The sequence below is a fragment of the Myotis daubentonii genome, chromosome 6, assembly GCF_963259705.1.
Source record: "Myotis daubentonii chromosome 6, mMyoDau2.1, whole genome shotgun sequence".
Classification (NCBI taxonomy): Eukaryota; Metazoa; Chordata; class Mammalia; order Chiroptera; family Vespertilionidae; genus Myotis; species Myotis daubentonii.
In genome coordinates, this window is record NC_081845.1 from 19,508,172 (window position 1) to 19,522,126 (window position 13,955).

The 13,955-nt window shown below is 38.2% G+C and overlaps 1 protein-coding gene across 2 annotated transcripts in view; it reads left to right on the forward strand.

Moving 5' to 3' along the window:
- LAMA2 (laminin subunit alpha 2) overlaps window positions 1-13,955 on the forward strand; it is a 484,581-nt gene that overhangs the window by 123,649 nt on the left and 346,977 nt on the right. For both annotated transcript variants that reach the window (XM_059700294.1, XM_059700292.1), the window contains exon 3: window positions 4,092-4,204. In XM_059700294.1, coding sequence (XP_059556277.1) covers window positions 4,092-4,204 — 113 coding nt within the window. The remainder of the gene's footprint in view (window positions 1-4,091; window positions 4,205-13,955) is intronic.

Consider the following 13,955-nt stretch of genomic DNA (forward strand, 5'->3'; position numbering starts at 1 on the left):
ATAACTCATATTAACAAAGTAACTCAGATACATAAGTCTTGGTTTTCAATTAAACAGGTTTAAGCAGATTACATTAATAAAATTATTATGTAATGAAAGTGTTCATAATCTGAAAATGCATATTTACTGAATATTCAGTTTTTAATATTTCTTTCTTTTGAAGGTAATTTTACTTTACTATTACACTTCTATTGCAATGAGGACTTCATTTGGCTTGATTTTTATATTAAAATATTTTGTTAAATGCAATTTGTCTCCATTTAAAATTCAGAACAGTGTACATTTTTTAAAAATATATTTTTATTGATTTCAGAGAGGAAGGGAGAGGGAGAGAGAGAGAGATAGAAACATCAATGATAAGAGAGAATCATTGATCAGCTGCCTCTTGCACACCCCCTGCTGGGGGTTGAGCCCGCAACCCAGGCATGTGCCCTTGGCTGAAATCGAACCCAGGACCCTTCGGTCTGCAGGTCAATGCTCTATCCACTGAGCCAAACCAGGTAGGGCCAGAACAGTGTACATTTTGAACAGATATATAATTAATTTTATATTGTTGTAATGTACCCCGCGAATCACAGAAAGAAGACTCAAGAAGTCGAATTAAAGAGTCACATTTATTGCAATCCGGGACTCTGAGGGGGCATTTCGCTCTCCCAAATCTCAAAGTGATAAGATGGCCGCAACACCAGATTTATATAGGCAAAAATCACAAAGTTATTGATTACATCCCAGGGTTTGGAATGAGGAACCTGGTTCGCAAAAAAGCAGTTTACAGAAGCAGAATTAAGCATGTTAATTATAGTTTTGGGTCTCCAGATTACTGAGGTGACAGGAACACATTATTTAGAGCCCTTGGGTCTTGGGACCACTGAGTTACCAGGAACACATTATCTAGAGCCATTGAGGCAATTTAGAGTAATTGCGCTGTCCTGGTTTTTGGGACCACTGAGTTGACAGGGAAACATTATCTGGAACCCTCAGGCCTAGGGATAATTGTGCTGTCCTGGTTCCCAGGTACAGAAGAATGTGCTTCGATAACCAGTAAGATCACAATCAATGGGATACTCACATTACAGTCAATAAGGCATTCAATGGGATGGGATGATTTATATAATTCAGAAAATCAAAGTAACTTTTCTATTGTTAAGCCAAACAGCAGGGTTAGAGTTAAACTAAAGTTTCTACCTGAGATGATTGCTACCATACTTCAATATCTTGTAACTTACCCCGCGAATCACAGAAGGACGCCTCAAGAAGTCGAATTAAAGAGTCACATTTATTGAAATCCGGGACTATGAGGGGCCATTCCCAAATCTCATAGCAATAAGATGGTGGCAAAACCAGACTTATATAGGCAAAAATCACAAAGGTATTGATTACATCCTAGGGTTTGGAATGAGGCACCTGGCTCGCAAAAAAGCAGATTACAGAAGCAGAATTAAGCATGTTAATTACAGTTTCGGGTCTCGGGGTCACTGAATTGACAGAAATACATTATCTAGAGCCCTCAGGTAACCTGGGTTAAACTTAGGCATGTTATCTAAATTACAATTTTGGGTCTCCTGATCACGCATTATCTAGAGCCCTCGGGTCTCCCAACCACTGAGTTGTCAGGACAATTTAGAGTAATTGTTCTGTTCTGGTCTCGGGACCACTAAGTCAGCTGGAACGCACCACCTGTGGCCACTAAAACAATTTAGGGTAATTGTGCTGTCCTGTTTCCAGGTTCAGTAGAGTGTGCTCTCTAAGACCAGTATGATAACAATCAATGGGATAGTCATTCAATCGAATGGGATGATTTATACAATTCAGAAAATCAAAATAACCTGTCCATTGTTAAACAAAGCAAAAGGTACATAAACCAAACAGTAGGGTTAAAGTTAAACTATCGATGGTAGCTACCATACTTCAAATATATATGCCTATTAATGTTTGTATCAATAGTTCTCATGTTTCTCAGGTAACCCTGTAAGTTGAGAGTTCCCATCCAAGATATTTTTACTAGTCAATGAGGAAATGAGAACAAAATTCTAAATTTTTCATGAAAAAAATGAATACCTTAAAAACTATCCTTTATTTTGATATGGTTTTAAAAAATCTTTTGTTGCTTTTAAATGTCCTTTATTTTATGAAACAATAGTGGTATTATATTAAATGATAGTAAAGTAGACAGGAGGCTGTTATTACCTGGAAAAATAAAGAGCTTGAACTCCTGTGTCAATTCCACAAATCTTTCTCTCACACATTTTTTAATTCTTTTTTTCCCCCTGAAAATTAAGAATGTGGGAGGCACTGCTATGAGTGGATTTTTGTTATTCCTACTGCAGGTATGACACACAGAGTTTAGGTCAGGGGTCCTCAAACTACGGCCCGCGGGCCACATGCAAATACAAATATTGTATTTGTTCCCGTTTTGTTTTTTTACTTCAAAATAAGATATGTGCAGTGTGCATAGGAATTTGTTCATAGTTTTTTTTAAAACTATAGTCCGGCCCTCCAAGGGTCTGAGGGACAGTGAACTGGCCCTGTTTAAAAAGTTTGAGGACCCCTGGTTTAGGTGACTTGTTCATGGCCAGTTAAGTACTAAATGGTGGAACCAGGTGGACTGTCTCACTTCGTATTCTCCAGCTCTTCATATGCCAATCGGATGCTTTTTCATCACGTTGTCATTGGAGCACCTGGTGGGATTACTGTAGGCACACCCAGAGTCCAAGGTTGTTCCTCATAGCGATATGGTTTGTTCCTTTTATGAAGTCTTTCTTGAATTTACCAAAAAAAACCCCAGATGTTTTCTGATCTAAAAGGTTATTGTTAGGCCATTCATTTGAAACATCTTCCCAGACAATTAGTGTCATAAAAGTTCTTAAGACTGAAACCCCAAGGCATCTTTCATTCATAAAGAACTGAAGAGCAGCAAGGAAGCTAACCCCCACTTCATTTACGTTTCTATGGGAAAATAGGCTGACTTCTAAGGGAGAGATTGGGACATTAAGTACCTTTAATTAAGCCCTGCAGATAGAAATAGGAACACCCCACAATCTCCACTCCTGCCAGGCTGACCTGTGCACAAGCTGGGCCTCTTTAGAGGAGGAGAAAAGGAACAGACCTTGTGGGAAATGAGAGGCTCAGAGTTCACACAAGAACCAATGACGGAGAACCCAAATGGAAGGAGGGCTTTGGCAGCCCAGAGGCCATGGCTGCTGTGCTAAGATGCGGAGCTCAGTTGGAGGAGATGAGGAAGCTGTAAGGAGGAGGGACTTGTAAGAGCAGACTGTGGGGGTAAGGGACAATCAATGATTGTCCACACCTTTTATTCATTTTCTATACTCAGTCTCCCTTTTATTCTCACAATAGATCCTGTCCTCATATATCGGAGTAAAGGCCAGGGAAATCCATGGTTTGTTGGCAGGATGTAGTTTCGTGTGCAGTCCGCTTCCTGCTTGCTTTTATTGTGTGCACTTCTCCACTGAGCTGGAATCATGGGGACAGGCCAAAGCTAGCTGGGAGGTTTGGAGGATCTTTCATTATACTCTTAAATAGTAGCGGAAAGTTGGCAAGTTAAGAACCGCATAAGATGGATTTGACAGCCTTTTATATTAAAACCAGACACATATTGGATTGCACGAGTCTCAGTAATGAATGTGTCAGAAGGACAAATCTTCAAGTACCTTTAAGCCACTGTTCAGAATTTTGTGTTTCCGTTAACAAAGTTGATGGCATACTAGAGCCACTTCAAACAGTGGAGGTTTTGTTTCTTTGAAGGATTGACACATCACTTAGATTTCAATATTATGTGTTTACACTTCTGTAGTTATTATTAAATTTGCCCATTTGAATTGATGGCCAGCTTCTTATTTTATAGCCTCAGCATGTAGCCATTTCACACTGCTTTGTAGAGTGCTATGAAAAAGTTGATGTTAAATAAACTCTGTTGAAGCTATATGAATCTTTCTCTCTTTATATCATTTTAATGTTTGATAGTCACATGATGACGTTTTAACTTAGTTTTTGCTTTTTTCTTTAAAGAAACAGCTATACATTTTTTATATGATCTTTTCTCCTCCTTTCACATGCTGCTGCTGATTCAATAGAGAGACACCCAATTACAAATGCTATTGATGGAAAGAACACTTGGTGGCAGAGTCCCAGTATTAAGAATGGAATTGAATACCATTATGTGACCATTACACTGGATTTACAACAGGTACAGTGCCTCCTTTTTTTTTTTTTTTTTAAATTCCCTATGCTGTACTCTACATCCCCATGACTATTTTCAACTAATAATTTGTGCTTCTTAATCCCCTCACCTTGCCTAAGCTAGGTGTAGTGCTTTTTCTTCGTCTTCTTTTTCTTAATCATTTTCCACTTTGAAACTGTGTCTTGGATTTGCTTTTAGGGTTATAGTAGTTCTTTGGTGAGGAAATACTCTTTTTTTTTTTATCATCTTCCATTGTTTTCTTGACATACTTAACAAAGCGGCCTATTCATTTAGTATGTTGTTGTTTTAAAATTTGGGCATGTTTTTCTAAAGCACAACTAAAATGAATTCACAGTAAGAGTTTAGTACTGAATAAAGAGCTGATTCTGTTCTGACTAATGAGAGTTAATGATGAAAATATGGATCAACAACATTTTACAGCAGTGTCAAGATGACTGTTGTGGAAGATGGTTCTTGAAATCAGGAAATAAATTAGAGAACTGTTTATTTAAAAACAGAAATAGCAATACAAAGAAAGAGATCTATTCAAAATCTCTGTGGAAAAGATCTGTTAACATTTTCATATCATGCAAATTCTGTTATGGAAAGTTTGAACAGCACAGCCTAAAATAGATGGCATGTGGGCAGTTTTTCACAACTATCCGATGGCTGCCACACATAAATCACAGCTGCATTTCATTATGTAGGTGTGATATTGTGTATTCTCCCATTTTATTCTTCTAGTGGTCAACTGTGGCTGCCGAGAGGGACGAATAAAACCACTTAGATACTGGAAATACCAGAATACAGCAAAAAATATATTAAATTTCAATGAGTGGCAATATTCTTTATTAGAGAATCTACACTAATAAAGGAGAAAAATGGTAATTGGCGTACGACGATACCCTTTTCATTGGCTAATCAGGGCTATATGCAAATTAACTGCCAACTATGATTGGCAGTTAACTGCCAACTAAGATTGGCAGTTAACTGCCAACAAGATGGTGGTTAATTTGCATATGTAGGCACAATGCAGGGAGGCGAAAGGGAAAGCAGGAAGAAGCCCCCTGCCACTGACAGTGATCGGAAACCCAGGGGGGAGCTAAGAGCTGGGGGGCAGGGCAAAGGCGGCCCTGGGGCCGCCTTTGCCCTGCCCCCCAGCCATGACTGGAGAATCAGGCGCCTTTGCCGCCCTGGCCAGTGATAGCAGGAAGTAGGGGTGGAGCCAGCGATGGGAGCTGGGCACGGTCGAAGCTGGCAGTCCCGGGAGCTAGGGGTCCCTTGCCTGGGCCTAAAGCGGAGCCCACGATCGCGGGGCCGCTGCAGCTGCGGGTCCCCGCTGCCCGAGCCGGACGCCTCAGCCAGAGGCGTTAGGCCTGGGCAGGGGCGGAGCCTGCAACCACGGGGAGCTGGGGGTCCCCTGCCCAGGCCTGACACCTCTGCCAGAGGCCTCAGGCCTGGTCAAGGGGCCGATCCGGTGATTGGTGATCGGAGGGTGATGAGGGTCAACTCCTCTGGCCGAGGCATCAGGCCTGGCGGGGGGCTGAGTCGGGGACTGGGGGGATATGATGGTCCCCTTGCCCAGGCCTGACACCTCTGTGATGGGGGCCAATCCTGTGATGGGGGTCAACGCCTGAGGGCTCCCAGTATGTGAGAGGGGGCAGGCTGGGCTGAGGGACACTCCCCCCCCCCCCACACACACCCAGTGCACGAATTTCGTGCACCGGGCCCCTAGTCTTTAAATAAAAGGTAAATGGCTCCAAACAATGAGATTTAGTTTGGAAGCTCCCACTATGAGTTTCAGTTTATTCTTTAAACTTGCAAATGTTGATTGTATAATTTTCAAATTGAGGTAACAGGTTATAATAAAACTGTACAGAAAAAAAGATCATAACATCCTTATTAGCCAGATTGTGTCTAAATATGAAAAGTAATATATTCCCTGTCAAAATACCTCAGTTTTGTTTATTTCTACAAATATTTTAAAGTGGCTTTTCAGCCAAGTTTGCTGTCAGAAGGCCGTGTAGATTAATCTCAAATTGGCTGAAACAATGAAGAAGCGTTGGCCTTGTAATGTAGTGCAACCACGGATATCAGGCTCAAATACTAATGAGCAGTTCCTCTCTGCATTGGGTCATTATGATTATATTAATTTAATAAGTCAAGTTAGGAAACAAAGATAAATAATCTTCAAGATACAGAGTAAATATTTAATTTAGCTTTCTGTCTTCATACTGTTTACTATTTCTGTGCTAAAATCTTGCAATATGGGATGGAATATGTCATTTTCTCCATCATACTATTTAAATAAATTTTTCATTGTTGCTTTTTCATCATCCTCACTGCCACTTATCTTAATGAATTCATTTCAGTGATCAGCTTTTCCATCATCAATATTGAGTGTAATTTGTGAATAAAAATAAAATAGAAAAATAAAGTAGGAAAGTAAAGATATTTTCCTGTGATGTTAGAATATATTCAAGAAAATGAAACCATATAGATGTCACTCTAAGATTACAATTTGCTTAATTTTATGATAGTACACATAACTGAGATTTCACAGATCAATAACATCCCGATGTCATGATTGACATACCTCCAAGTGGCTCTGTCACCTTTTCATATACGTATCTAGTTAAAGATACTGAGACACAGAGAAGATACCAACTAGGTATGTGTCTTAGCCCGTTTGGGCTGCTGTAACAAAATACTACAGCCTGGTGGTTTATAAACAACAGAAATTGATGTCTCACTTCTGGAGGCTGGAAGTCTGAGACTTCTCTTTGAAGCCTCACATCACAGAAGGGTCTCTTTGTGAGGGCAATCCCAATTATGAGAGAGAGCTATGACTTCCTAACTTACTCACACCCCCAAAGGCTCTACTTCTGGATACCGTCACCTTGGGGATTAAAATGTCAGTATATGGCCCTAACCGGTTTGGCCCAGTGGCTAGGCCTGCAGACTGAGAGGTCCCAGGTTCGATTCCGGTCAAGGGCATGTACCTTGGTTGCGGTCACATCCGCAGTAGGTGTGCAGGAGGCAGCTGATCGATGTTTCTCTTTCATCGATGTTTCTAACTCTCTGTCCTTCTCCCTTCCTCTCTGTAAAATAGCAATAAAATATATTTAAAAAATGTCAGTATATGAATTTTTGGGGGACATACATATTCAGATCTTAGTAGTGTATCACTCTATTTGGTAGTATGATATAGAGAAGCCTATATGTGGTTTATTTTTGGTAAGAGAACCTCATAGGGCTTACTAATTCATCCCTGAAATAATTCCCATTTCTTACACTGCCTTTTGATATGTCAGAAAGTTCTTTGTAAAAGCTGTGGGGTGTTTTATTTTTGTTCACATCATTGCCTTCACTGACAGTCAATAACAGTATTTTTCACCTTGTTTAAGAAGAGACTCTGTTCCTCAGTGACACTTTATCTAAGATTATCTTTTCCTTCTCAACTCAAGTAGTATTTAATACTTTGGGCCACATTTTCACTTATGGTCAGACTCTCAGAGTACACTCTGGTTTATTTTTTAAATTATGGTAAAATCTACATAACAATTGCCATCTTAACAGCCATTTATAGTTCAGTGAATTAAAGCATTCACATTGTTGTGCTACCTTCTGAACCTCCTGAACTCTTCTTAGCTTACCAAACTGAAACTACCCATTTAATAGTAACTCCCCATTCTCTCCCCTCCAGTCAGCCTCTGGACACCACCATTATACCTCTGTCTCTATGAATTTGACTATTCTAGGCACCTCATCTAAGTAAAACCATACAATATTTGTCTTTTTGTGTCTGGCTTATTTCACTTAACATAATGTCTCAAGGTCCATCCATGTTCGTAGCATGTGTCAAAAGGTTTTTCTTTTTTTTTCCTTTTGAAGGCTGAATAATATTTCATTATATGTATATACTATATTTTGTTTATCCCATCATTTTCTATAGACACTTGGGTTGTTTCTAGCTATTATGAATAATGCTTCTGTGTACTTAGGTGTACGAATATCTGTTTGAATCTCTGTTATTTCTCTTTGGGTATATACCCAGAACTGAATTGCTGGATCAAAAGTTAATATATCCTATATAATAAAGGCTAATATGCAAATAGACTAATCGGTGGAACAACCCAACAACTGGTCACTATGACGTGTGCTGACCACCAGGGGGCATGCGAGGAACATGGTGGGCGTTGGCCATGGCAGAATGGTAGAGCAGGTGAGCGGGGGCACCAGACCAAGATGGGGTGCTGATCGTGGTAATCAGGGTGAGCCTCTGGTGGTTACTGAAAATTCTTTGCTCCCGCGCTGCGGTCCCACCTGGCGCTCTCACCTGCTGCCAGCGCCAGCCCCGCTTGCACCTGCTGCCGGTGCCACCTCTTGCACCCCCTGCTGGCTAGCTCGCTGCTGATTGCCCCTCAGGGCTTCTCCACCTCTCCCTGCTCCTGAGGGGCAATCGGGGCCAGCAGCCACCTCTCATACCCGCTGCCGGCGCTGGCCCTGCTTGCACCCACTGCTGGCGCTGGAGCTGCCACTTGCACCCGCTGCCAGCGCCTGGCACTGATGCCGATCGCTCGGCATCGTCAGCAGGTGCAAGCGGTGGCTGCCGGCCCAATCACCCCTGAGGGCTTCGCCACCTACCTCTGCTCCTGCGGGGTTATCACGGCAGCAGCCACTGCTAACACCCGCTGCTGGTGCTGGCCCCAATCACTCTGTGCCGTCAATGGGTGCAAGCAGGGCCGGTGCTGTCAGCGTGTGGGAGTGGTGGCTGCAAGAGCGGGCTGCTGGCAGAAAGGGGATCGGGGGCCATGGTGCAAGGGACTGAGACCCGCCTCTGTGCCTACTGCAGCCTCGTGACCCGCAGTTTCTTTCAAGGTGCACGAATTCGTGCACTGGGGCCCTAGTATATTTATAAATGTATTTGAGGAAGCACCGTAGTTTTCTATAGCAGCTACACCATTTTACATTCCCACCAACAGTGCACAGAATTTCCAATTCTTGCATACCCTCGCCAACACTGGTTATTTTCTGTGTTGTTATTGTTGATAATTGCCATCCCAATGGGTGTGAGGTGTTAATGATTCAGATTTTCTTTCATGATTTTCACATCTTTCTTGAGATAATTTGGGGTGAAACATTCTGAGAGATATATAATAACTTTTAGACCATATGCTATTGGAAAGAATAGCAATGAAGAATGCCTATATAAAAATCTGAGAATCTTGAAACATGACAGATACAAGCATTACATTATATGAAGTTAAATCCTGGACAATTTTGCTCAGCTTGTTAAAATGTGTCATCAACAAAAAAGCCATGATATGTAGTCAGGTAGGGAATTAACTGCTTTATTTATATAAATTATGTTTTTATAATATAAATATATGTTGAATACTAGTGTCAAGAAATTCAATAGTCATTTTTGTCTCTAAGGAGTTACTAATGACACTGTTTGAAACTTATTTTGTACTAGGTACTGGGCAAAATGTTTTACATGATTTATCATATGGCATTTTCAACTCTCTTAGAAAGATATTATAACAGATGAGAACATTTTGCTTCAGAGAGATTTAGTAACCTGCTTAAAATTTGCAGTTGGCAAGCAATAGAACCAAAGTCAAAACCCAGTTCTTTTTTTTATTTTTATTTTAGAGCCTGCCCTCTGTATTCCAAATAGATATTCATGCAACTTAATTCCTTACCTGAATGTTAGAGTACTTAAGAGTATCAGTGCTTCTTCGCTCTATAAAATGTTGGCATATATACATGCTAATAATTTTGCTAATGTCACTAAAAATTAGAATGGATTAATATAAAATGCATTAAATTAAAAACCCTACCTTGAAGTTAAAATTAGGACTTATCAAATATATTACTAACCTCTAATATATATGTAGAGAAATAATTTGAAATACCAACTTGACTATTTAAATGTCTTCTCAAAATGTCTTGGAGAGAGTTATTGCTTTGTTAAATGCTAATCATCAGTCAATTTAAGTACTTTATTTTAATAAATCATGCAGTTTGTGGGCTTTTGATAAGAAAATTTTTTGGACAATTACAACTGCAATTGACTAAACACCATGCTAGAAGATTTGACAAAGATTATTGATCCAAATTGGTCAAAAGGATTTTCAGAGTGTAAATCCTTATTTCTTCATTTTTAGTGTGGTTAATTGATTTAATTTTTCTCTTGTAATCACAATGAAAATCCTGCCTGAATATTTACATATCAACACAGCTTTTGAAGTCCTGTTCACTCATAGATATTAAATAGAATTTCGTATTCTAAATTTTATAACAAAAGCATTTCTGAAGACATAGAAAATAAACATATTTTTTAACACTAAAATTATGTCTTTTAAATAGCATTGCCAAATATAGATTCATAATGAAGGTTAGGGTGTTAAACAATTTGTTAGAACAAATGGTTTATTGTAAACTTGTTTAGTCTCTCTGTTAAATATCTACATTTTTAAAAAGTTTTATATCATAGTCAAATATATCTTAAAATAGTGAGAAATTTGATAAAATAAGAGTTTATATTTGAAATGAAATTAGCACTGATGATTGGGTTGAAGTCACAATTTCATATTTTGCTATTTTATTTCTTTTAATTTTTATTTTTTAAAATTCTTTACTATTTTTCCATTTAAATATAGAAATATATAAGAGTTCTTGGTAATTCCTTTACAAACTTTTATTACTTTTCCAGCATCTATGTGGATACTGGTTACTGGCAAATAATAGGTGCCCAATAAATAGCTATTGAATAAATGGAGATCTTTGTGGAATCTTCCTGTCTCTGATCTTTCTTTTTGTTGCTATTATAGCATTACTTTATAATATTATCTCCCTCCTCTACAATGTGATTATATAAATGATTCCTTGCTCAGAATAGTATAAATTGCTAATCCAACCCTTAGACTTAAATCACCTTTTTAGTAATAGAAGTTTTTAAAACATCCAATAAAGTTAAGATGTAATGTGTGGCTTCTCCATTAGGAGCCCACTTTCAAGTTTCCAAACGGGTTCAGTTTCAATGAAAAGCACCTTTATCTATTGATTACATAATGTGGAGATTCTGTTTTAGCAATTCACTTAAAGAAGATACTTAATCTAAACTATAAGAAATAGACTCTTGTTTGCAGTCCTTTTTAAATCTGGCTATATTGTGAGGTTTTTTGTTGTTGTTGTTGTTTTTTGTTTTTGTTTTTGGTTTTTAGAATAATCTTTATCTCCTGTCTGTAGACTGAATGTATTGACCAGCTTTCATTTTCTTGATTATCATTAAAACTTCTAATTGTAAAATAATAATTCATGGATTATATGTTGACATAAAAAAATTTTTTATTAAACATTGTATTATTTATCTCTTTAAAATCATTACATTCTACTATTTCCAGTATGACTTTAAATGAGTACTTTTAAATTTTATTCTTGAAACATTTAGTTCTTCCATTGGTACTTTCTTATTGGTTGTTTTTCCCATATTCATCTTGACATTTTTACCTGGGTTAAATAGCAAGTTCAGCTGCATTTATGGATTTTTTTTTATGGACTCACTTTTTGATATAGATTCTACTTTATCTTATAAAAGTTCACAGCATTAACATTTGGGTCTATTGCAGTTCTCTTCAGCATACACATACATGCACACACAAATACCCATGCATTTTAAATTGTAGTATACTCTAAACAGAGTTTTATGTTCTTTTTAACTTTATGTTTGGGATCATCATAACTTTATGATAGAAGTGTATTATTATTTTATTTTCCAGATGGAAAAATGAGGCGCAGAAAGGATATGAAACTTTCTAAAGTGGCAGGGGCCATTTAATATTACACACTGCATTTGTCCCTCAACCAACATACTTGCACATCTAATGGAAAATTGCAAATCTTAGAGCTTAAAATAGAAGTCCTGATGATTTACCTCCCCCAAAATGGAACTTCTCAGTAATAGCACCACTCTTAATCCAGTTGTCAGACAAAACAATGAAAAGAAACAAAAACCTTGGAAATTAGCCTTGATTATTCATTTCCCTGCATGCTCCTTATTCAAGTTCTGCAAACTGAACCTACAAAATATATCCCGAATCTGACACTATTACCTGCACCACTACCACTTAATCTAAGACACCGTTATCTCTCACCAGGCTACAGAAGAGTCCCTGACTAGTCTCTGTTTCACATCCCTCTTTTTGGCCTCCTCACCAAACAGCAGCCATAGCAATCTTTTAAAAACATATATTGAATCTCACACCCTCTTCACTCAAAATCCTCCAATGGCCTCCTAACATGCACAGACAAAATCCGTACTCCTTGCTACGTCCTGTACAGCTTGCATGGCCTGGCCCTTGTGTGCTTCTCCAACAGTGTAGCTGCTACTATTTCATTCTAGACATTGACCTTCTTGGGATGAATCGAGTTTGTTCTTGCATCAGGCATTACACTTACTATTACCTCTATCTTAAATGCTCCTTCCCAAGATTTCGATATATCATTCCTCATGTAAGTGAGGTCTCTGACCACATGTCACCTCAGAAATTCCTTTCTTGGTCACCATCTATTTTAGAAACTTCTACCTAAAATTGCACTATTTATTCATTTACCTTATTTGTTGCAATGGGAGACCTGGAAAGTGTTTAACAACTGGCTCACCAGAGGGTAAAGCAAAACAAAACACCCTGATTTGTAGTGTTAGCCAGTTTTCATGGTGTAAATATTCCCATAAGGGCTGATTTTACCAACATGATGTCATTCAAAACAGAATTGGGAAGAGATACACCCAGTTGGCTTTTTGAAAGCCAGGGCAAGCTGGTTCCAGCACACCACTGGTGTATTGCCTATTTTTCTAAAATATAATCCCCATGAGAGAGCCACTTTCTTATCTTCACTGTTGTATTTCAACATCTAGTTTAAGGACTGGCAAAATAAATAATGCATTGCTCAATCATATTTGTAGAATAAATGAATCAGTGAACTAACCAGAATATTACTCAGTGGGATTTAAATATATACACAGAAGTGCAGAATATTGGAGTCTGTATTAGGAATGATGGAAAACAGAAAGGTAAGAGTAGTACTAGTAAAGCAAATTTGACCAAAGGTATAACTGTCCTTCCCACCCTTCTTAATCCTGGAGCTGCCCCAGTCCCTATATAAATATTCCCTTTTAAACCTTCCTAAAAATATTATTAAGAATGTGGACATTTAAATGTATTTTGCTCCTGTTTCAATAATTTCATGTATGCTCAGGCTGCAAAAATTGATCTGAAGTTAGCCTAGTGAGCTGTGTACTTTAAGCATTTGATGCATGTCTACATTATTAATGTCAAGAATATCTACAATTTAAATTATTCCTTTTTTGGTTTGCATTATAATAATAAAGTTTATGACCTAGACACAAAAAGGACTCCATCAAGAATTTGAAAAGTCATACTGCCATTCTGCATTTCCATCTGTGATGATACTCGATAGTATATTATGCTGAACAGGCAAAAACTCGAATGTCTCTTCCATACAAAATATATGTTAAATGTGCTTTCAACAAGTGTCTATACTTACTATCTTCTGTTTATGGTCACTATTTGTGATACCATTCTATACTGATTGCAGATAGGAAGCCTGGGATAAGAAAAAGTTGAATCTCCATCTTTCATACCTTTTATAATGCTTTGCCAGTAGCTACAGTTATGTAACAACAATCCACAGTTTGTTTGTTTATATATTTATTTTTAATACTCAC